Source organism: Amblyomma mixtum, chromosome 4 (genome assembly GCF_055824585.1).
Source record: "Amblyomma mixtum isolate Tamu chromosome 4, ASM5582458v1, whole genome shotgun sequence".
In the NCBI taxonomy this organism is placed as follows: Eukaryota; Metazoa; Arthropoda; class Arachnida; order Ixodida; family Ixodidae; genus Amblyomma; species Amblyomma mixtum.
The window spans coordinates 156,084,524-156,106,088 of NC_143015.1; the positions used below are offsets into that span (position 1 = coordinate 156,084,524).

The 21,565-nt window shown below is 47.3% G+C and overlaps 1 protein-coding gene across 1 annotated transcript in view; it reads right to left on the minus strand.

The window, feature by feature from the left end:
- Positions 1 to 21,565, minus strand: part of mwh (multiple wing hairs) — a 230,814-nt gene that overhangs the window by 62,296 nt on the left and 146,953 nt on the right. The window contains exon 2 of the mRNA XM_089541011.1: positions 11,611 to 11,798. Within this exon, the coding sequence (XP_089397137.1) occupies positions 11,611 to 11,798 (188 nt within the window). The remainder of the gene's footprint in view (positions 1 to 11,610; positions 11,799 to 21,565) is intronic.

The following is a 21,565-nucleotide window of genomic DNA, read 5'->3' on the forward strand; positions in this document are numbered from 1 at the left end:
ACTCATCTGGCTGTTACCTTCTGGCCTTGCAAATTGGAGCCCGAGGTCCTGCGGTTAGGTGCTGTGGGGGCGTTGTGGTCGCTGTCTGTGAGAGAAGGAGGGTGGGATGAAAGACGCCCTTGGCGTTCTATTTTCGTCGGCAAGCCTTTGAATTTATTCCGAGTGAATCGACTTATGCTTTCATAGCCCGAGCCAAACTTGAGAAGTGCACATCGTATTGGCATCGGTTCACTGAGAGCAGGCAGGAATAGGGGATAAAGAGAGGATCAACACGGCACATATAAAATCGGTTTGGTTCTGTTTGGTTGGTGGGGGTTTAACGTTCCGAATGTACTAAAGCTATGAACGACGCCGCAGTGAAGAGCTCTGGAAATTTCGACCACCTGGGGTTCTTTTAGGTGCACTGACATCGGACAGTACACGGGGCTCTATAATTTCGCCTCCATCGAAATGGGACCGCCGCTGCCGGGATCGAACCCGCGTCTTTCGGGTCAGCAGACGAGCGCCATAATCACCGAGCCACCGTAGCGGCGTATATGTATAAAATCGGCCACGTGATGCGGATGTGCTACAGGTATATGATATGGATTATGCTTATCAAGCAGACCTCGAAGAAAAAGCAATTTGATGAGATGATGCGATGGTAAGTTATGGTGCCCATGAAGTTTATAGAAACGTAAGCACCTTTGGTGACAACGCCCCCACCAATACGCTCAAGCGCTGCGTATCCAATATGACACTTTTATTCGCTGAGTTATTTATACGTTCTATATCTGTGTTTGAAATATGTGGACAACTTATCCGAAAAGTACCCCATTTTATATCCACATTTGTGTGCGCAAGGAAGGGCAAAAGTATGTATGGTTCTACAACGGATTTCGCGCACTTTGATTCTTATTCTTAGCCGTACATATATCCTCCAACATTCCATCCTTATGCATCTCGATGTCTTCTAAGACGAGGGGCATTCGTGCAAACCGTTATCCTTGAGCCTATTAACTCACGATACCCCCTCCACCCCCCCTCACCTCAAACCCATATACTGAGCCCCATAGAAACTAGATTTGAGGACAGCTGACCTAAGAACAAGTAAGAACGCAGTGATCTATTGTACAAGCTGGGACTGCGCAGGTTTGACATAGGGTTTGACCTACCTTGCGATGCACGCCAAAAAATATAGTTTGACGGCAGTTCCAGGTTAAAGCAGTACAGTACATAATCTTGCTGTGTGGACTCCGACAGAAAAGTTATGGACTCTGATACTTTCGTCAAGTGGAAGCCCAGCAATATTATATACTATATATTAGATCTTCTCTAGACAAATCAATCGCGAAAGTTATACTCTGTAGTTCTCCGATGAGCAGGTCAACAATTCAAGCAGTGTCCTTCCTGGGGGGAGACTCTGAATGAAAAGAGCCGTTCCACTCCTGCTGTAGAGTGGAGGTCCAAGAACCTCGCACTGCATTCGAATAATGATATTCGAAGTAGCAGCAGACCGAAAGTTTATTCGAATCTTGCACAGTTCGAAATGAGGGGTACCATGACCTGGCTCCCCTGAATATACGCAATGTTGATGGAACCAAACCGTAACTTTGAGTGAAAGGAAAGTTCGAATCAAGCGAATCGGAGTTAAAGAGCTTTCATTATAATTCCTTGAGTTGAAACGATTCGGCACCGTCGATCTCCTGTTGACAGCATTTATTCAGCAAAAAATTTTTTTTTTTCATTTATATAGCCATCCCTTTCTGCCCAGGGTCAAAAATTCGCAGGGACATCGAATTCCACTATACATTGGCAATGCGATAGGATTAGAAGGTGTTGATGCCTTTACCGGAACTAACATTTCTTCGTGTCTCAGACCACACTATCCCTATTGGTTGAAGGAAAGTGACACCACCAGACGGAAGCGGCATCACTTCCGACTGGTGGCGACGGAAGTGACGTCACTTCGCTCCAATCAATGGTGACACTACGGTCTGATGACGTCACTCTTTGTCTGGTGACGTCACTTCATTCCAACCAATGGGGATGTTCCGGTCTTATGACGTCACGTCTCCCCAGCCAATGGGAACGCTTTCGTCTGCTGGCGTCCCTTCCCTCCAACCAATGGGAATGCTCAGATCAGGTGACGTCACTTTTCTCCAGACAATGGGAATGTTCTGGTCGGGTGACGTCACTTCACTTCAGAAAATGGGAGAGTTTTTATGACCGACGACGCGTTGTGGCCCCCACGAGGTTTTTAGTGATATCGCATTAATAAACGACGTCGAACAAAAATGCGCTGCCTTTGCTTTCGCCGCCGGCCCGATTTGGGTAATTTCGGCGAGCGAGGCATGCGCGTCCACTTCACGCTCGGTTCGCGGGCGCGCCCTGTTTCAGCGCCGTCGACGACACGGGACGGAGAAAGCCGCGGGGAGTCCCTCCTCGAAAGGCGTCCGTCCCGGCCCCGCCGCGTAATGGTCACGCGATGCCACGGTCATCCATCATAGCTGCCGCCCAGCCGCCATTGCACGCCGCTAGGTGGCCGATACTGCGCCCTCCGCCTCATCAGCGCCCCCCTCCTAGAAACTCTCAGCAACGCCACTGCAGCAACGCTGCCCAATCTTCATAGTTTGAGGCGCCGCTCACGTAGCTACTAAGAGCACCTAAGCAGTCGGTGTTAGTGGCAGGCTGCTGAGGTGTAAATTTGGGGAATACCCGCTGCAGTGACTCGGTTGGCTGGCGTACAAACGCACTCGAATTCAGTGCCCCGCTTTCGCCCGACTTTGACGACTGGCAACGAACCCGAAGCGCCAAACCTCTCCATATGAGGTGCAGAGAGTATTTGCCTCTAGCGATTCACTGTACACTGTAAACTCGAAGGAGTAAAAAGAAAGGAAGTTGTCCTTTAGCGTGCTCTCCTTTGTAAAAAAAAAATTGCGTGGACACTTTGGAAACTGAAGTGTTGAGAGGCGAAAGCCGAGGACACTTTGCGGTGACGACTTCCGGTGGATGTGACGTCACACCGTTCCCGTAGCTATATCGGTACTCAAATTATACATCTTGCGGAGATCTTAAGTGTTAACTACGCCTAATTACACATTTCTCCATCTAATATGACACAAATTCGACGTTTTTCAGGCCATTTTGTGAAAATTTTCACTATGGCGTGACGACTTCCGGTGGGTGTGACGTCACACTGTTCCCGTGGCTATACCGACGTCCGCGCTATTTCGACGCAATATCAATATTTTTGCCTTTAATTAATTCACTAATTAATCTACAGTCATCACACTAAGCTTCTAGGTTCATTTGTTCCTCCTCTATCTGAAGCAACCATTGGTTTTCTTCTATCTGTTTTAGCTCCCGAGTTATACGCGTGTTACATGCTTCGTTAACGGACGACAGTATGAGGCATTAAAGGCTTTCGCCTTAAAAAGAGTGCGCTACGGGACAGCTTACTTTTTTTTTTACTACATATATGCGTATTCGTCTTTATAGCGTACCGTACAAGGGAAACCAGAAGATGGAATACTGAAACTATAGTTCTACGGTAGAGAGATCGTCGAAACTGATCTACCGAAACTTCTAAGTGGTTAGAGTACGTCAAGAATTTATCTTTTAATAACTGGCAAGGAATGCGAAAGAGTGTAACGCGTATTTTTTTTTCTTGTGGTGCATTTATGTTAGCAATAATTAAATGCTGACGTTGTTGCGCACACACTTATATTTTAATCAAACTTTGCTGTTCCTTGTTCAGAGCGCGATTTCAGCCTCTGAAGATCGCTGCTCAGAGGCGCGTCTGAGCGCCACCGTCCTCTCCTGAGAGGCCAAGTGGTCGTCAAGCCGTTACAGATAACGTTTCGCTCTTGTCCCGTTTATAAATTTAATTGAATAGTAGAGTTGATTTTAGCAGTGATAGCAATGCTGCAAATAACCTTATGAGTTGGTTTGGTTTGAATGCATGCAGGCCTTTGTTTGTTGTTAACGTGAAGATTTTAGGTTGTGGTCAGGTGCTTGATGCTGTGCGTAACAACGGTTACGTAAGATGTAATTGTTGTGGTTTAGTGGTGACTTTCTCCGATCCCAGTTACTTTATGTCGCAGGCTGTTACTTTAACGGCTACGAGATCGATGATACCTGTTTGCATTGGCGGTGCTCATTGTGTTTCTTTCTGCGCAAGGATTGCTTGCGGAATTTAATGGCACATCTGAAAATTAATGTTTGTAGTTTCTCAGTTGAAATACCGGCATTTTTATCGCCGCAGACAGAAATAAGGAAAAGAAAGGGCTCGTTAGGAGCTGTACTATCGCGCTCAATATGAGTTGCAACGCGCGGTCATCGACCGGGGCTCGTTCCGTGGTGTGCCTCCTCCAAACAGTCGCTCGGAATTCTGGGAGAAACTTTTTCCTGAGCGGGGTTGCCGTTGTTTCCTGGAACAGCAGTTTCTCCCAGAATTCCGAGCGACTGTTTGGAGGAGGAACACCACGGAACGAGCCCCGGTCGATGACCGCGCGTTGCAACTCATATTGAGCGCGATAGTACGTTAGCAGCCAACAGTGCTTGAAATCTGAGAGGCCATAAAATTAATATTTGTTGGTAAGAGAAGAAGAGTAGCAAGCAGTAAGCTTCTCTAAAGACAAAAAGAACAATTCTTCCCTTCCTTAGCTTCTTCTTATAATTATTTACAATGATGTAAGCCCGCCTATGGCTGTTACAGGGTGAAGAAACTATAGAAAGATGAAACGCATGTTCTTAAAAAAAAGCACAATTCCAGTTTCATCACAAAAGTCTGAGCAATATTGGCGCCGCAAAAAAAAAAAGAAAAAGAAACGCGGATCGAGGTTATTCTATTCAAAACTGGTTTTCGGGAGGAACGAGTATTTTAAAAACATCAACTCTAGTCCCACAAGGCATAATAGCAAACGGGTAATTATTAAAGGGAGACAATCTGCCAGGGTGGCGTGTATGTCTAAATGAAACTTAGTTTCAGAAACCAGATTAATAAACTTGAAGCGAGCTATTTTTCTTCTGATGGCTAGTTCGGGAAATTGAGATTGGATGCGTAGAGTTTTCACTGAATGCACTTTAACATAGGCAGAAAACATAAACCTCAAAGCTAACCTCACAGCTTTCCCACTTTTATCGATCTGGTACTGGTTATATGGATCTGATATGATTTCGCGTAAACTTATTAATTTTTTTCACTCGTACCCTACCACAGGTTCACTGTTATTCAACAAATAAACTGGGTGCAATGAACGATTAAAACACCTGCGTTGCAGTTTATACAGTAAAGCTGAGTGTCCTCATCCCAGTCTGCATGCGGATCTAGCAGTGTGGGGCGCGTCGCTTATCAGTCATCTATAATAGAACAGATCGGACGCCAGATAAAAGCACCATTCCGCATATAGCCGCATATACGCAACAATGTGGGGGAAAATGACGGAGGACGAACCCCAAATCCGCAACGCATAACGACAGCGCTGTATAAAGGTACGCACCACACAAACACCCGGCAGCTGTGAAGGAGTACTTCCGAGTTCACCCGAAAGCATTAATATATCATTTTGCTTTCTTTGAACCAACGTCAGCTCGTGGTGCATCATGGTTCAACGCCCTTGGGATGGACTGTGGGCTTTCTCCGAGCACCATCACGGCAGCGTCTGCAAAAGCAGAAGTTTACAGCTAGACGGATCGTCCAGGCCACGGTTGCCGTATATATATTACGTACGATCTCTAAAGAAGATGCACCACCTCGCACTGGATTAACGCCACGTCGAAGCGGAGGGTGCTTCATCCCCGGAAAAGCTTCAACCCTCCCCGCCATCATCTCTCTACCGGTGTTTCCTCACACCAAGAGTTCGTCTGCTGCACGGGCGTAGCAGACGACACTGCCCGCCACTAACGCCATCTTTGTTTTGTTTTTTCGTTCCTTTCTCGCACCGTCTGCTCGTAGGCCGGTCGCGCCTCGGTAATCAACGTTAGGCAACGGGTCTGGCGGTAGGCGGCGCCATCGGTCAAATTCTCGGCTTTTAGCGTTTTCGTTTTTACTTCGACCCTTGGAGCGCGGCAGGAATTTTAAAGGCCGAACACAGCGAGCATTATGTTGTTGTTGTTGTGTTCTCACGCGCACCTTCCGCCCCCCCCCCCCCCCCCCCCCTTTTTTTTATTTTCCGTGTTCTTTCTTGAAGAGCGTGCATAATCGAATTGTCCTACCCTTATAGTGGTGCATTTTCTGTTAAATTGCGTCTTTCTTTCGTTCCATGAAAAAAAAAAGCAAGCAGAACATAATACGCTGCAGCGTTTTGATACTGGGTACTCGCATAAGGGCATATTTGATACTGGCATAATATGCTATTTGTTATAAGAGCATGGAGAAAATATGGATTTCAAGCTACGCCTGCTTCATCATTGTCACAACATTGCAACGAAAACGCAAGACCACTTTGCTCAGTGGAACGGCCAACCGGTTACAAGCCAAAACAATGTAGATCGTAATGGAGTAGTGTATAGCATGGCGGACACGAAAGTTAGTCACAGGGGCTAGTGGCAAACGCAGTTGCTGTAAGCGGTTGTTATTTAGTCATGCATGGGAAGCTACGAGAGTGGGATGAAGGTTTCTATAAGTACGCTGCTTTCACTCACTCTCGAGTCAACCCTTCAAGACTGACAGCCGGTAGCCTCATGCTCGCAAACTTTCCATTCAACTCGCAACAAACAGTGCGACTGAATTTAGTAGCGATCTTATTTAGTGCCGACGATTAACACACTACGATTAATACACTACAGCTATACCTTACCGCTTGCTCAACTATGGGGCAGAAGCGGGGGGGTTAACAAAGAGGGTTCAGCTTAAGTAAAGGACAACGCAGCGAGCTATGGAAAGAAAAATGATAGGTGTAACCTTAAGAGATCGGAAGCGGGCGCAGTGGGTGAGAGAACAAACGCGGGTTAATGACATCCTAGTCGAAATCCAGAGGAAGAAATGGGCTTGGGCAGGCATGTAATACGCTAACCGCTGGTCCTTAAGGGTAACGGTAAGGGTAAGGGTCCGTATGGGTAGTAACCGCTGGTTCTAAAGGGTAACGGAGTGGATTCCAAGAGAAGACAAGCGTAGCGGGGGTCGGCTGAAAGATGGGCGGATGAGATTAAGAAGCTTGCGGGGATACGGTGGCCGCAGCTGGCGAAAGATAAAGTTAATTGGAGAGACATGGGAGAAACCTTTGTTCTGCAGTGGCGTAGTCACGGTGATGATGATAAAGATTAATACACTGGCTCTAGATACGATAATGGGAACCACACGCTCTTGCGTACCCTCTCCACATTCTTGCTAACCTTGATGGCATCAATTTTGGCAACGCCTCCTTGCATCAAACCGTTACTCTGCAGACGACATACAGGGCTAAAAGCTAATCTGGCAACGTCGGCCCTTCCATCATGTCACGGGATTCAGAATGGTAGTATGATGGTCACTAAGTCATCGCTGTGGCTGTGGCGCATTTGACACAAATCCGACGTTTTTCCGACCATTCTGTGACAATTTTCACTATGCCGTGACGACTTCCGGTGGATGTGACGTCGCAACGTTCCCGTGGCTATATCGCCGTCCGCGCTATTTCGACGCAATTTTGTCGTTGTTGCCTATAATTAATTAACTAATCAATACAAAGTCATCAAACTTGGCTTCTAGGTTCATTTTTTCCTCCTCTATATGACGCAACCATTGGTTTTATTCCATCTTTTTTAGTTCCCGAGTTAAACGCGTGTGACACTCTCTGCTAACGGACGACAGTGTGAGCCATTAAAGGCTTTCGCCTTAAAGGGGCCCTGAAACACAATCTTAGTTGACTGTTTTGCCTGTTGATCGCCCCCCCTTATGTAATGTCCCTAACGGGACCCTTAAGGGTTAATAAATGATGATGATGATACAGTGAGTTATAATGGTGCTATTAGCGTCGGTAATACCGCGTATATTCCGTTTTTTTAATATTTTAATGTCCCCCCAAAAACAAATTCATGGCTCTGATGGTGTCCCCACACAGTGGCGGATTTTTAGCAGCGGATATGACATCACCTGGCGCGAGCTTGATGATCAGACAAACAGTATATATACTGCAAATTGTGTGAATAAATAGAGACACATTTTGTCACCTGTCTGAGTTTTATATTAGATCAACAAAAACGACTTGTTTGTCTTAGATAAAAGCCCTGCAAAGCAAGTAAAATAAAAATACACCACCAGGGGCGCTCTGGCATGGAAACGACGCTGCCAGTCTCAGCAAGAACGAGTTACAGAGAAGAGGCAACCATGGAGTACAAACTTCCGCGACGTGCTCTGGCAGGCTGTTTTGATTGGTTGCGCCAAGTGCCGTCATTGGGAGAGCGAAATAGGAGTGGGAAGCCCCGCCAAAATCGAGTTGAGGGTAGCGTTTTGTTTGCTTGTATTTTGAAATTTCTTCATTGGATAACTCCCGTTCCTGTGCATCGATTCCTGTAATTCCTTTTGAGTCAGCATCTGTGTGACATAAAGCACCCACCTGAAGTATAGCCGGTATCCCCCCAAGCAGTGTTTCGCAGCCCCTTTAAAAAAGCAACACATATGAGTTGCATGGACAAGACACTGCGCAGCGGTTGCCTTGTAGCTGTCCAGGTAAGCGGACAGGGATTTCGGCACTCGCTCTTGGCAACGAGGAGCGGAGCCACCCGGGTGGTCCTTCGTCGCGTTCCTGGCATCCATTAGGACGAAGCCGCGGCGGACAGGTTTCGTTTCAGCTCATTTGGCGGCCGTTTTGCCTCGGACCAGGGCGACGCTCACTCGGTGCCTGGCTGCTCTTTCCGTTCCCTTCTTTTTCTTCTCATCATGCATCTTCTTCTTTCGGAGGAATATTTTTATGTTCCTAAGTTTTATTTCATTTCCATTTCACACGTCCGTGCTTTCCTCCTTTGAGCGCGTTCACCGTTAGGCGCCGCTCCTATACAGCCTTGAGAGGTGAGGCTTTGACGATGAGCTTCCTTGTTGTGCGCGGCACGTGAGCAACCGCTCTTCCTGGCCAAGCTTGCCCTCTCTGGCGCTTCGGAAATCGTAATACGCTGAGTGTAAAATTAACCTACAGAGCAGGGTGCACTGAGCGGCAGATTTCTGGGCTGCGTACCGTGTGCTTACATTCGCAATTACACAGTCATACACAGGGGCCGCAGTATCTATCGATAAAAAAAAATTAAGAAGAACGGGGTGCTGGTCGAAGCAACTACTTCGCTCTGGACTGGCACGTAGCATGGTGCGGTATGGTGCGGTATGGTAGGATAAGTTAGGGTATAGTATGATATAGTAGGGAAGGGTGCTGAATGGTATAGGGTAGGGTAGGGCACGGCGGCATTGAATGGTGTGGTACGGTATGGTATGGTACGGTATAGCATTGCATGGTATGCTACGGTACAGTACGGTACGGGGTTCAGCCTTAAGCAGATGCAAAAAGTGCATACTGGTGGATTCGAACTCTAATGAAGCGCTGCTTGTGGTAACTGACGCATAGAGTGGAACGTATGCGCGGCAGTATGGTCGATAAAGTCACATATGATCCCTGACATCTCGTGAATGCAGTTGAAACAGAAGTTTATTTGGTTTAATTTTCCCCCTCTTGCACATACTGTGCTTTAGATACTTGCAGAGATCGCTGCTGTGCTACCTACTTCCCGGCACCTTTCGTTCTCAGCGTCGCCTAATCTTCATCTTCACCATCATCAACTCAGTTTAGCCCACTTACTAAACGGAAGCCCCTCAAGGTAATCTGCAGTTATTCCTGCTCCGTGGCAATAACGTGAACTTTATTTCGCAGGCGACCTTACTAATCTTAGCGCACCATCTGAATCCGTACCATTCCCTCACACATTGCCTGTATGCTTCGTGTCCACTCTGACAGAAGCCAACAGCCACAGATACCAAGGGGCAAAGGGGATTTTTAATTTATTTATTTATTTTGTGGTGCTGATAAATTTAGAATATTACTGAATATGTTATCGCTTAAAGCTAATTGATTAGAAAAGCAGAAGAAAAAAAACAACCACATGCCGCCGGTGGGATCCGAACCCACGACCTCCGAATAACGCGTCCGGTGCTCTACCTCTGAGCTACGGCGACGGCTGTCAAATCTTCTGCTTGCGGGGGTATTTATGTTTACAATTAACCTAACCTCGAGAGTGTTCATCAGCGCCACCCACGTTCATAAGCGGCGGACGTAGAACGTCCTGAGTTACCGCAGGTGTGACGTAGAACGCCATCGAACGGAGAGGGTGGAAGCTGTGTGAGAACCCTCTTATGCTTCCTATGGCGTCATGGCTGCCAGAACCGAGGCCCTCGCTAAGCAATTAAGCAAACAAGTTAAGGGGAATGAGGGGCTCGTTATAAATATGACAGAAGCCAACAGCCACAGAAACCAAGGGGCAAAGGGGATTTTTAATTTATTTATTTATTTTGTGGTGCTGATAAATTTAGAATATTACTGAATATGTTATCGCTTAAAGCTAATTGATTAGAAAAGCAGAAGAAAAAACAACCACATGCCGCCGGTGGGATCCGAACCCCCGACCTCCGAATTACGCGTCCGGTGCTCTACCTCTGAGCTACGGCGACGGCTGTCAAATCTTCGAGGCTGTCAAAACCTCGTGTCCACTCTGCCATTTTATACCCTTTATCTGTTCCACGCATCACACATCCTTGAGTGCCTACTTTATCAGCGTCAGTTTTCGATAAAAAAGTCAAGATATCGAGCCTGTGCTCTCTCCCCTACTGCGCTGTCGGGAACCAGCCTCCAGGACACAGATCCCCAAAGAAAACCGATAGGCCCGTTATTAACCACTTGCTTGATTCCACACTCGTGGTGGCGAAAGTCAGAGGTACGTGTTCTGATTTTGGTATCCAAATAGTAGCAATGGCTCACATACGTCTGGATTGCTTTTCTAGCGTTCTGAAGATTTTGGTCTCCGACAATGCTTTGCATCTTGTTTGCATTCAACAACAAAACAAGTGCATTGCATCTTGTTTCCTAATGTCGCACACCGCGGCCAGACGCAGCGCGATTGTTTGTGGAACCACGAAAACGCCCTTACCGAAATGATGTATATAGTGTCTACAGACTTCTCCTAGTCCCTGTTGCCTTCCTATAGAAAATCTTTTTGTCTAATCTATTCATATCCTATAGACTGTCTGTAGACAAAAGTCTACTGAAAGTGTATGGCCTTAAATCTGTTCTTTATGGAATGTCTATAGGATTTACATTGCCTATAGAATAGTCTAGAGGGTTTTTCTGTGGTTTGTTTTATGGTTTATGGGGTTTAACGTTCCAAAGTGACGCCGGCTATGAGGGACGCCGTAGTGGAGGGCTCCGAAAATTTCGACCACCTGGGGGTTCTTTAACGTGCACTGACACCGCACAGTACATGGGCCTATACAATTTCACCTCCATCGAAATTCGATTTGTCTAAAGAAAGTCTATAGACAGTCTATAGACTGTTTAAAGACATTTTTGTAAGAGCTGCGTTCTGGTCGTCATGAGGAACTCGTCAACACCACAAGGTGTGTATCAGAATGCATGCATGCTTGCCGTCGTGCGCGGGTAGGGAGGTGTATACCTTGTATGCGAAGCGCAGCTCCCAGACGCTCTTGGTGTCGCGCAGGCCCCCGTCACCCCTGGCGACGGACGACTGTCGCACGCCAGGCGGCAACATGGCTGCGGCCACCAGGGTGACGCTCCCTCCGGCCTGGTCCGCGACAGAGGGCGCCAGCGGAGGGCCTCGGGGGGCGGGCTCCAAGTACACGCCTGCGGAGAAAGGTATAATATACTTAGCGACTCCCAATCGATTATTTTTTATTGCTTGGCTTCCTAAAGTGTTTCGTTAAAGTCGATTATATTCTACTGCTTGACTTCCTAATAGTCTCATTAAACTGTACACTGTATTTTATGATAATTGCTTCACAGATGTCTTGCTACTACCCAATGGGCACTGAAACGATACTGGACGTCTGCAAGACGTCTATAACGTCCCCAGGACGTCCAAGAGAGTTTCAGTGCCAACAAAATATCAACCAGTGACGGATCAAACATTCAACAAGCCAGCACAGCTCCGCAAGTCAGGTTGCGAACACCTCTTCTGAGAAATGCTCTACTGATTCGTATTATACACAACACACGCGGAATAAAACGCTATTGGCAAAGCCGCAAGAAACCTTCCACGAAAACCGTGTCACAGGAATGATTTCGTCAAAGTACAGACTGAGGGAATATACCCGGAGAGAGAGAGAGAGACTCTTTAGTGAAATACAGATAATTTAGCCGGCGTTTCAATATCGCTGGCATGCTACTCTGCGTAGGGAGGGGAATTTGGGAGATGAAGCCAGAAGGAGAGCAGCGTGGAAGAGGTGGAAAAAAAAACGAAGATAAAATGCGGCCATGAAATGGGCACTAAGGATGCAATGGCGAGTATTGATGTAACCTATGGAATGATGGAGTGCATAGTCCGACAAATGGGCTGACGAAGTTCACTGCATGAAGAATGCATGAAAGTAACGTGCAAGCGAATTTAAAGCTTATCGATATGTCCAATGTCTTTTAAATATGTAAAAAGAAAGTTCATTGCAAGTCTGTGTTGCCTGAAGCAGGCTAAGGGACCTAAAACTTTGTCCATTGTTAGGGGCACTGGGCAGAGCTTCTGCATGCAATGTTCATAGTACGCACGCTCGTTAGCATACGCAGGGCACTCAAGCAGGATATGTTCCATCGTTTCTATCGAGGCACAGTTGTCACAATGAGGACTGTTCATTTGTCCAAAACGGTATCGCAAGCTGTTTGTATATGCAGCATTGAGACGAAGTCGGTGATAAAGTGTTTCCAGTTGTCGAGGAATTCTGGGTGAGAGTCTTGATCTGAGATGTGGGTCGACAGTTCTTTAGTTTAGATTGTTTTCACATCAAAAAGCGACTCAGGCTATGAGGGACGCCGTAGTGGAGGGCTCCGGATAATTTCCACCACCTGGGGTTCTTTAGCGTGCACTGACATCGCACAGTACACGGGCGTCTAGCATATCGCCCCCATCGAAGTACGACAGCCGCGGGGGGGATCGAACCCTGTTTGTTATTATCAAGACATCCTGGACACCGAAACTAAACTCGAACTTTCTTAAAGCTACAAAGTAGTCGACAGTGTTTCATCTAAGAAGTGACGCCGATTTAAATGGTCTGTCGCAGTTGCAGGCAGAAGCATATATACACTCCGTGGTGCGTCCTGCCTGTATGCTGAGGCGTCTCGTGCAAAGGAACAAACTTGCACACCTCCGTACCATGCTGAGCTGTTCAAACTCGGCTGCGAATACTGACTCGCATGTACAGCGTAAACGATACGTTACAGAGCACTAATTCAGTGTTTTGAAGAGAAAAGTCAAAATGGCTGCATAAAGTTCTTCTGCGCACGAAATCTTGCAAGAGTCATGTATATAGGAGAGCCCTAAGCGATAAGGACCACAACGGAGCAGACGAACCCTGGCAAGAAGCAGACGAAACAGAGCGCATCGGTGGACTGCGTTCGTCTGCGTGCCTACACGCGAGCAATCTCACTGGCACGGAGGGCTCTTTTAAAAACCAGAAAGCGCTCAACCATTCACGGCTCGATGGTCTGACCGTGCAACGCTCAAGCTAAGGAAACATGTAAAGCAGAAGGCAGCCGAAGCGAAACCAACGAGCAAAACAAAATTAGAAGCCCAAGCGTGAAGGGCACGCAACTCGTTTTTTTTTTTTTTTTGCTTTTTCACAAGTTCACGGCAACGAAGAACGCCAGTGCCAAAGCGTTCCATTGCTCGCGCCTTTCGGAGCAGAGAAGATGAGGTCAATTTTGTTTTTGTTTTCTCGCCTCGCGCCTTTTTTTTTTTGGTCTCGCGGGCGATAAACGCATTTTACCACTGCCAAAACCATTGTGTACACGCTGACCCCATTGTACGGGCGAAACGTGTAATTATTTCGCTAGCTAGGAATAACCCGATACAGAGTTCAGCACGCAACTCTGAGCTGACGGCGCAATTACTTTTCATGCACACAAAACGCTCAAATCGAAAGGCTGTCTCCTTTTGACTTAATTTCTTTTTCTCGGGAACTCAAACGACGCATTCAGAAGCGTAGCGCCATCTGTAATGGGAGGCAGTAACGATGGGTGTCCCGAAGATTGCGTTCCGTTGGCTCGGTGCTGAACGTGGTTTTGTATAGCGTACGTGTGCTTTCAATAGAGTTGCACACTGGCTTTTTTCCGCGCACTGATTGTAGCTGCAATGTGTGCACTGATTGTAGCTGCAAATGTGTGCCCTTCATTTCAAGGTGCCTTTGTGCTGTGTTAGAGTGTTGTTACCAAGGTTTCTGTGCAATCAGGAGGCGTAAAGAACGTGGCCAGACGCCCAGCTGCTAATGTGAGCTGACTTTTCTGTGGCCGCTTGCTTCGCCTCTGAAATAATCCCGCCAGAGATTGCCTCCGAATTACGCGCGTATGTGGGACGAATGAGGAACTGCCTGTTCTGGAGCGGGCGTTGATGAGGTTGCAGCTAAGAGTGCACTGGACTTGCGACTGTTCTCCTTTTCGGTTTTCGGCCTCATCGAGGGAGTATGTCTGGCCTTTCTTTCTCTTTCTTCTCTTCTTTCTTTCCATCTTTCTTTCGTTCTTTCTTTCCTTCTTTGTTTCTTTAATTCCTTCCTTCTTTGTTTATTTCTTTCCTTCCTTCCTTTCCCCTTTCTCCCTTTCTTTATTTAATTCTTTTTCTTCCTTTGTTCTTGCTTTCATTCTCTTCATTGTTCTTCATTGCTTCGCTTTGTTTCTGCTGTCTCTTCGCATGCGTGGATACCTCGGAACGCAAGAAAAAAGCACTTGAATCGTCACCCGCGTACTGACATGCATAGAGCTTTTTAAAAGCAACATCACAGTCACAGGCTGCTGCCTGTACCCAATGGACGCTAGAACTCCCATGGAGGTCCTGCGGACGTCCTAAACATCCGAATGTTGTCCAGGGCAATTTCAACGTCCATTGGGTAGTTTAAGGCAGATATATTTCCCAACAATAAATTTCATTGACCCCGCATTCATAGGCACGTGGCTGTAACCAATGGAGACTGGATTTCTCTTGGACGTCCTAAACGTCTGAAGGTCGTCCAGGGTAATTTTAATGTCCATTGGGTAGTTTAAGGCAGATATATTCCCGAACAGTAATTTCCCCTTGCCGCAGTACGACCGACTCGACTAAACGCTACGCTAGAGACAGGCAACCTAACGGAGCCAAAGGGAACAATCTATAGTTTCCGATGTGCATTGTAGCTCTGCAGTTGCCGGCGGCGTCGGCCAACGTGTTATAACCGCCGACTGCCATCAACGAGAACACGCGTCAGCCTGTTCTTTGTATCAGATATATACATACACGCGGCTTCCGCAGCTGCCTTGGGGGGATGTGGGGGGGGGGGGGGGGGGCAGTTGGCACGAAGGTGGCTCACACGAAGGTACAATAAACATGCCAGCGCCATAAGAGAAGGCGGCAGGGAACGTAATAAGCAGAGCGCGAATGATATGCCGGATGAAAGTTCATTTGGGACACGACAGGACCTTGGACGGCGGCGCGCAAATCATTCCGAGCCGAGGCCGCCTGGATCAGTCATCCGAGCCGAACAAATATTAATGACGAAGCTGCGGTCGATCCATCAGGCTGGAAACGGGCCGCGTTATTATATGCGCGCGCCACGGAGATGGCGTGAAGGGGCCAGTCGCGTGCTACGTACACGCAATGCATTTCGATCTCTCTCTCTCTTCTCTGAGTGCTTTGTTTCGCTTGGATGGTTCCAAGCGAACTCGGCTGCTTAGTTTCTGTAAGTGGAACTCTCCAGGCACACAGTGCAATGTATGAAGGTTTCAATGCTTCTATACGTAACACAGGCATTCCTTTCCTTGGATCTTTTATACTTTGACCAACGCCGTTCCAACTTCGAATTATTGATCAATTAACTCCCGCCCTACCATCTCCCGGTTAGTTCAGTACGTAGAACGACTGCTCCGGTGAAGCGGTGGTCCCGGGTTCGAACCCCGGACGAGGACGAATTTTTCTTCAAATACGAAGTTTCCGTGCAATCTCTGTAGCCGTATGGCTGCGCTTGGGTGAATGCTAATGAGTAATTACTCCCTTAATACAAATCTACTCCACCTTGGTGGATTCTCCTTAATTTTGATCTTCAAGGAAACATTCTACCGTATTTTTTTTTTTTTGTAGGGTGTCGTGTGTCTATTACAGTGGACTCTTTCTTTCTTGAGGCTTTCCTGTCCAGACGATTGACGATTAAGCTGATCGCAATCGGGAAGGACTCGCAACCGCAATAAGAAGAACCTGGTTACTGAAATAAGTTCCTTGGAGGGCGTCAGGAAATTTGTTTTGGCATTTCTTTATACCTTGCTCTCCACAATAGCAACAAGAACTGCACGGTGTAAGCAAATTGCGTGGGCTTGCGACGCTCTGTGGGACTCGATACAGAGTGAACTGAGAACACTGTACGCCGATTCTGAAAGATCCCATCTTTGAAATGTACTGCGTGCAGAACTGGTATAAGGCATTTAAGATAACCGTCAGTAGTCTGCACGTTATCTCTGGATTTCAGCAGATCTTTATAACCATTTACAAACTCCTAAAAAAAACGCATAGTGGCACATTTGTAAGTTGTACAGCATTGTTTGTATTTACCACAGAGAAACCAAGTCAGCTCTTATCACAAACTGTGCTTTGTTGAAGGGCGCTAGCTGTGTCTCCTAAAGCGAGCACTGTTCCTGATACAGTTCAGAAACACTGACAAAAAACTTATCTTGCACGGTGCTCGGCTGCTGACCCGAAAGACGCGGGTTCGATCCCGGCCGCGGCGGCCGAATTTCTTTGGAGGAGAAATTCTAGAGGCCCGTGTACTGTGCGATGTCAGTGCACGCTAAAGAACCCCAGGTGGTCGAAATTTCCGGAGCCCTCCACTACGGCGTCTCTCATAGCCTTAGTCGCTTTGGGACGTTAAACCCCATAAACCAACCAACCGAAACATGCAACTTCCACGTCACCCTGTGCTTGCTGTTTGGACTCGCTCCACTGAAGCACTCACTAATCAGCGTTCCACAGACTTTTCACTGACTTTGATTAGGAATTTATTGATTAATATTGGCACTTCATTGAGAGCTCCTATCACATGTTTCGTGAATACCTAAGGATATTTTGGTGCAGGCAGCCACGCGAATCACTTCTTCACGTCCGTTTCCGCTGCTGACACTACAGTCCCGACCGAACAACTGGTTATGGCCACCTAACCAACAACTTCCTCCATAGGCTAATAGATGACTTCGGGACCTTTTTTCTTTCGACTACATCCGAACAGAACCGAAATGATGACGTAATTGATTCTGAACTATGTAGTTCAGACCAATCGTCAAAATTCCGCCCATCACAAGGTCAAATATAATGCGATATATGACATATTATAATACAATATGTATAATATTTCGAAGTAATTTATATATATTATACAATAACTGCAAAGACAACTGGGTCGACGTTCGTTATCTTCGAGACTGGCTCACTGGCATCGTACTAAGAACTATGCAAGTTTTTCGTTCTGATGAAAACTCCTCAGGAAATTCCCGAATAAAAACAACCAAAACAAAAACGCGAGTTTCCTGGTGGCAAAACTTGGAACCCTTGCGTTACGTGGCCACGATTATTTACACACTTACACGGCCACATCAGTGGCATACCTCATACGTTATGCCAATCGCGTGACCTCATCTAACAACCAGAAACGATGGGTAATGTTCGGGTAAGCGTCTCCTGCAGAGTCCCGTAACCATCAACCACGGCCAAGGTACTGCAGTAGGGCTCACAAAGCCAGCCCCAGTGTATACAGCCTCTCGATAGCACATAACAGCGCGGTGAGAGTCCATGACGAAACCAATCCCAAAATGCAAATAACGAGCGAAGCAAACGGATTAAAGGAAGCGGGCGGCGGCGTCAGATAATAGCGCGGGGTCAACAGCGTCGACCCCGGTCCCAGTGCGGCCAGCGGCGGCGCCATTTTGTTCACTTCTCTTCCGGCTTATTTATAGCCTATGGCTCGGCTCGTAAATAATGGCTTTGCATCGGCCCATGAGGGAAAACATCCGAGCGTAGAGGAGAGGATCAGAGGGAAAGGAGGCACAAAACAAGCAACGCAGACGACAAAAACAAATCAAAGGAGGAAATAAAACGGAGAAATACAATATCTGAATAATTTATGTTCGCGCTAATACCTGCTGCCATCGCGGAAAACAAGCGCATCAAAAGCACTGCGTGGAAAGAATGGCCGATCGTCAAAGCGCGAGCAGACGATAAATGAAAACATTGAAGAACGCCCTCTATTAGAACAGCTCAACTTGCAGACTGTACACGACGAAGTGAAACGTTAAGAAGAAGCAGACGAAGAAAAAGCTATTGAGGAATGCAAAGCAGGGAGCAGACGAAACTGACGAGGATTAAACAGGAGAAAACAGGGTATGTATTGCCGTGAAAAACGCAGACATAACGAAATCCTGCGTTGTGGAATATAAAGCAGACGAAAATTTCGTGCGGAGAAACAAAGTGGAGGAAGAGTCGCCCCAGGTGGCGTGCGTGTTGTGCGCTCGCATCGAACCTTCTCCGGGAAGGGCAGGAGCACGCAGGCATGGCGGGCGTCCGTGAAACCGTAAAGACCAGAATAAGGCGAAGGAAGAAACGAAGGAAGAAATACAAAGAGAGACAAAAAAAGCGAGAGCAGGCTGCACGCCACCATCCTAAACCGGGGCCCCCTAATAAAGCCGGCGGCTGCGGGGCGGAGAAAACTGAGGCCCCGTAGGCGCGTGCTGCCCCCTAGCGGGGTGCAGCGCGCGGGGCCACTTTCGCTAAGCCTAACCAGCCGTCTCCGCTCTGAGTTCGTGTTTATTGAAGGCCCGTACGCGCACTGGCGCGCCGCTCCCTGTGGTTTTCTTGTCTTCTTTTTTTTTTCACTTTGCCGCGCAAGGCGGCGGCAGAAGCCAGTTTCGTAATTCTTTTCGTCGGGGTCGAAAACCTTCGATGCCAACAGCAGCAGTATGCGTATACGCTTCCGTCACGACGCAGAAGGTATACTCGAAAAGTAAGCGGCTCGCGGGTTTAGGGTTACGCAAGGTAGGTAGCGGCGAAAGTCGTGCAAACACCTACGGGACTCACGGTGCTGTGGTACAGAGCGTGTGTGTACGGTGAGTTAGACCGCCGCTGCCTGTGGCGCAATCCGTTCGTGATAGAAGCTTATTATACACCTATATACGTATGTATACTGTGTGCTCACTGCCAGGCGGTAGAGTGGGCGGCACGGTAATTCGTGCGGGTAATTAAAACGCGGATGAATGTGGCTGCTCAGACTGGCTTGGCTTGGTCTGGCTTCGTGTATGGACGCCTGGTCCTGTCAGCAAGTTCTTTCGGCAGTTTGTATCGCATGCAAGTAGATAATGACTCCGACTGCTAATGCGTTCCTCTGAGGTGTCAGCGAAGGAATGCTTACTTGCTAGCGTGCGCGTATGGGTGTGCGTTAGAGAGTGTAAGCCACTTCTATAGGCATCAGCTGCTGTTGATGTAGAAGAATGCGCGCAGTTTTTATTTATTACAAGCCGTGAATAGTCGTGATCCATTACTAGCAGTGACAACAACGGATACATTGTTCTAGTCAGATCACCTGCCGGTGCAAAGCAGATGAGCGTTGCATTTAGCACACAAGTTTCATGCTAGTACTACAACGAACGACAACGTATAATGACTAACGATGAATACAAAGAACGAGAATGGTGCATTTTTTTTTATTTTGCGATAATTTTAACGAGTATGGAGGCAATGTAAATTTCGTTCGTGTGTGCTTAGTGGCGAGTTGCAAGCTTTCTTATTTTAGGCGAGGATGGGAGGAGTTATACCAAAGCCTACTTTATCAGACAAGCGGAACAGAGATTTCAAATAAATATTCTGTGTCAGCGAACATGTTGATTTGAAGCCACTGGCGTAGGGCCGCAGGATAGAGCAAGTAATGGGGCTGAAGGTTTCCTAGGAGCCGGTATGCTGCCGGTGTAGCGCATTAAGCAGAAATTTCTTTTTAAGAAATTAAAACAGTTCAGCTGCGTCACCCTACTCACGGGAAAACAATATGGTGTAGACGGTACGAGAAAAACCTCCAAACACCTAAATGTACAGATATAACGAGGAAATTTTGCTGCAGTCATGCGCGGCACAGGAGGTTAACCACTTTCCAAAACTTGCTTAGTTCAGGAAGGTCTCAGAGGTGACCACTCCTACCGCAGTGTTTATTTCTAAAGAAAAAAAAATCTGAGTTTTCAATCTGGAGAACAGTGTAAACTTTCGCTTATGACATTGCACATTTACGAACAATGTAATTTGCATGTAAATAAAATTTCAATGTCAACTTTGTACAGCTTAGCAAACAGCATTTTAAATCTCCTCTCACGAAACTGCGCTGTAAGAACGAGGCAGAGAGTTCGAAAATCTTCAGAGCTGCTTTGTGTTCGCTGTAGTTGCAAAATGACAATAGAAGTCGTAGAACAGAGCATGGAGTGGGTCGATACGGATAGGTTATCTTTCATCATCATCACCATCAGCCTGACTACGCCCACTACAGGGCAAATGCCTCTCCCATGTCTCTCCCATTAACCCCGTCCTTATATATACTGAGAAACAACGCTTACAGAAGGAGAAATGCACCTTAATGTTCAGTGTATACCGCCTTAGAAGTTTGAAATAATCTTTCCTCGTCCACAGCCAATGATATTCAATCTTTCCTGTAATGCTCACCAAACACTGTGCAGCTGCTGTCTACACATCATTTATAAGCATTGCAATGAATGTCTTGACTGGAGAGCCGGATATGAATGGTACCGACTGAGACATTCACAAAAAGCTCAAGCGTTCTCCGTTCGCCAGCCCCCATGCTGGCATCCAACCTCACGCAGTGCACTCTATGAGCGCAGTGCTGTGCGATGAAAAAATAATAGAAAAAGAAGCGAGAGCAAAAAAAAAGAGAACAAGTAAAAGGAAAAGCCAGCTCAGACAAGCCCGTTTACCGCAGACAGCATGGCCACGAACCTCCGCATGCGCGAGCCAGCGCGGTACAAACATACGACGCAGACGACAGGGCATCCATCTTTGGGCACAACCCTTGGCTATACACGTTGCCTAGACACCACACGAAAGCAGACGACGACGGGCGGCCCCGAAGCAAAACGCATTCGAGCGCGCCCCCTTGGTGGAATGAACCGCGTTGCACGGCAAGCAGACGACAACAACAACCAGAGCGCACGGAACCCAGCGAGCAGACGACAGCGGGGGCATCCATTTCTGCGCACACACCCGCTAGCAGACGTCGGCGACGGCAAGAGAGATCGGCACGCCGCCAAGAAGAACGCCAGCGCCAACGTCTCGTGCTTTTGAACAAAAAAGGAAGTAACCCCCCTCTAGAGGCCAATGAACGCGCACAGCGCCGCGTTCGATGAACAAC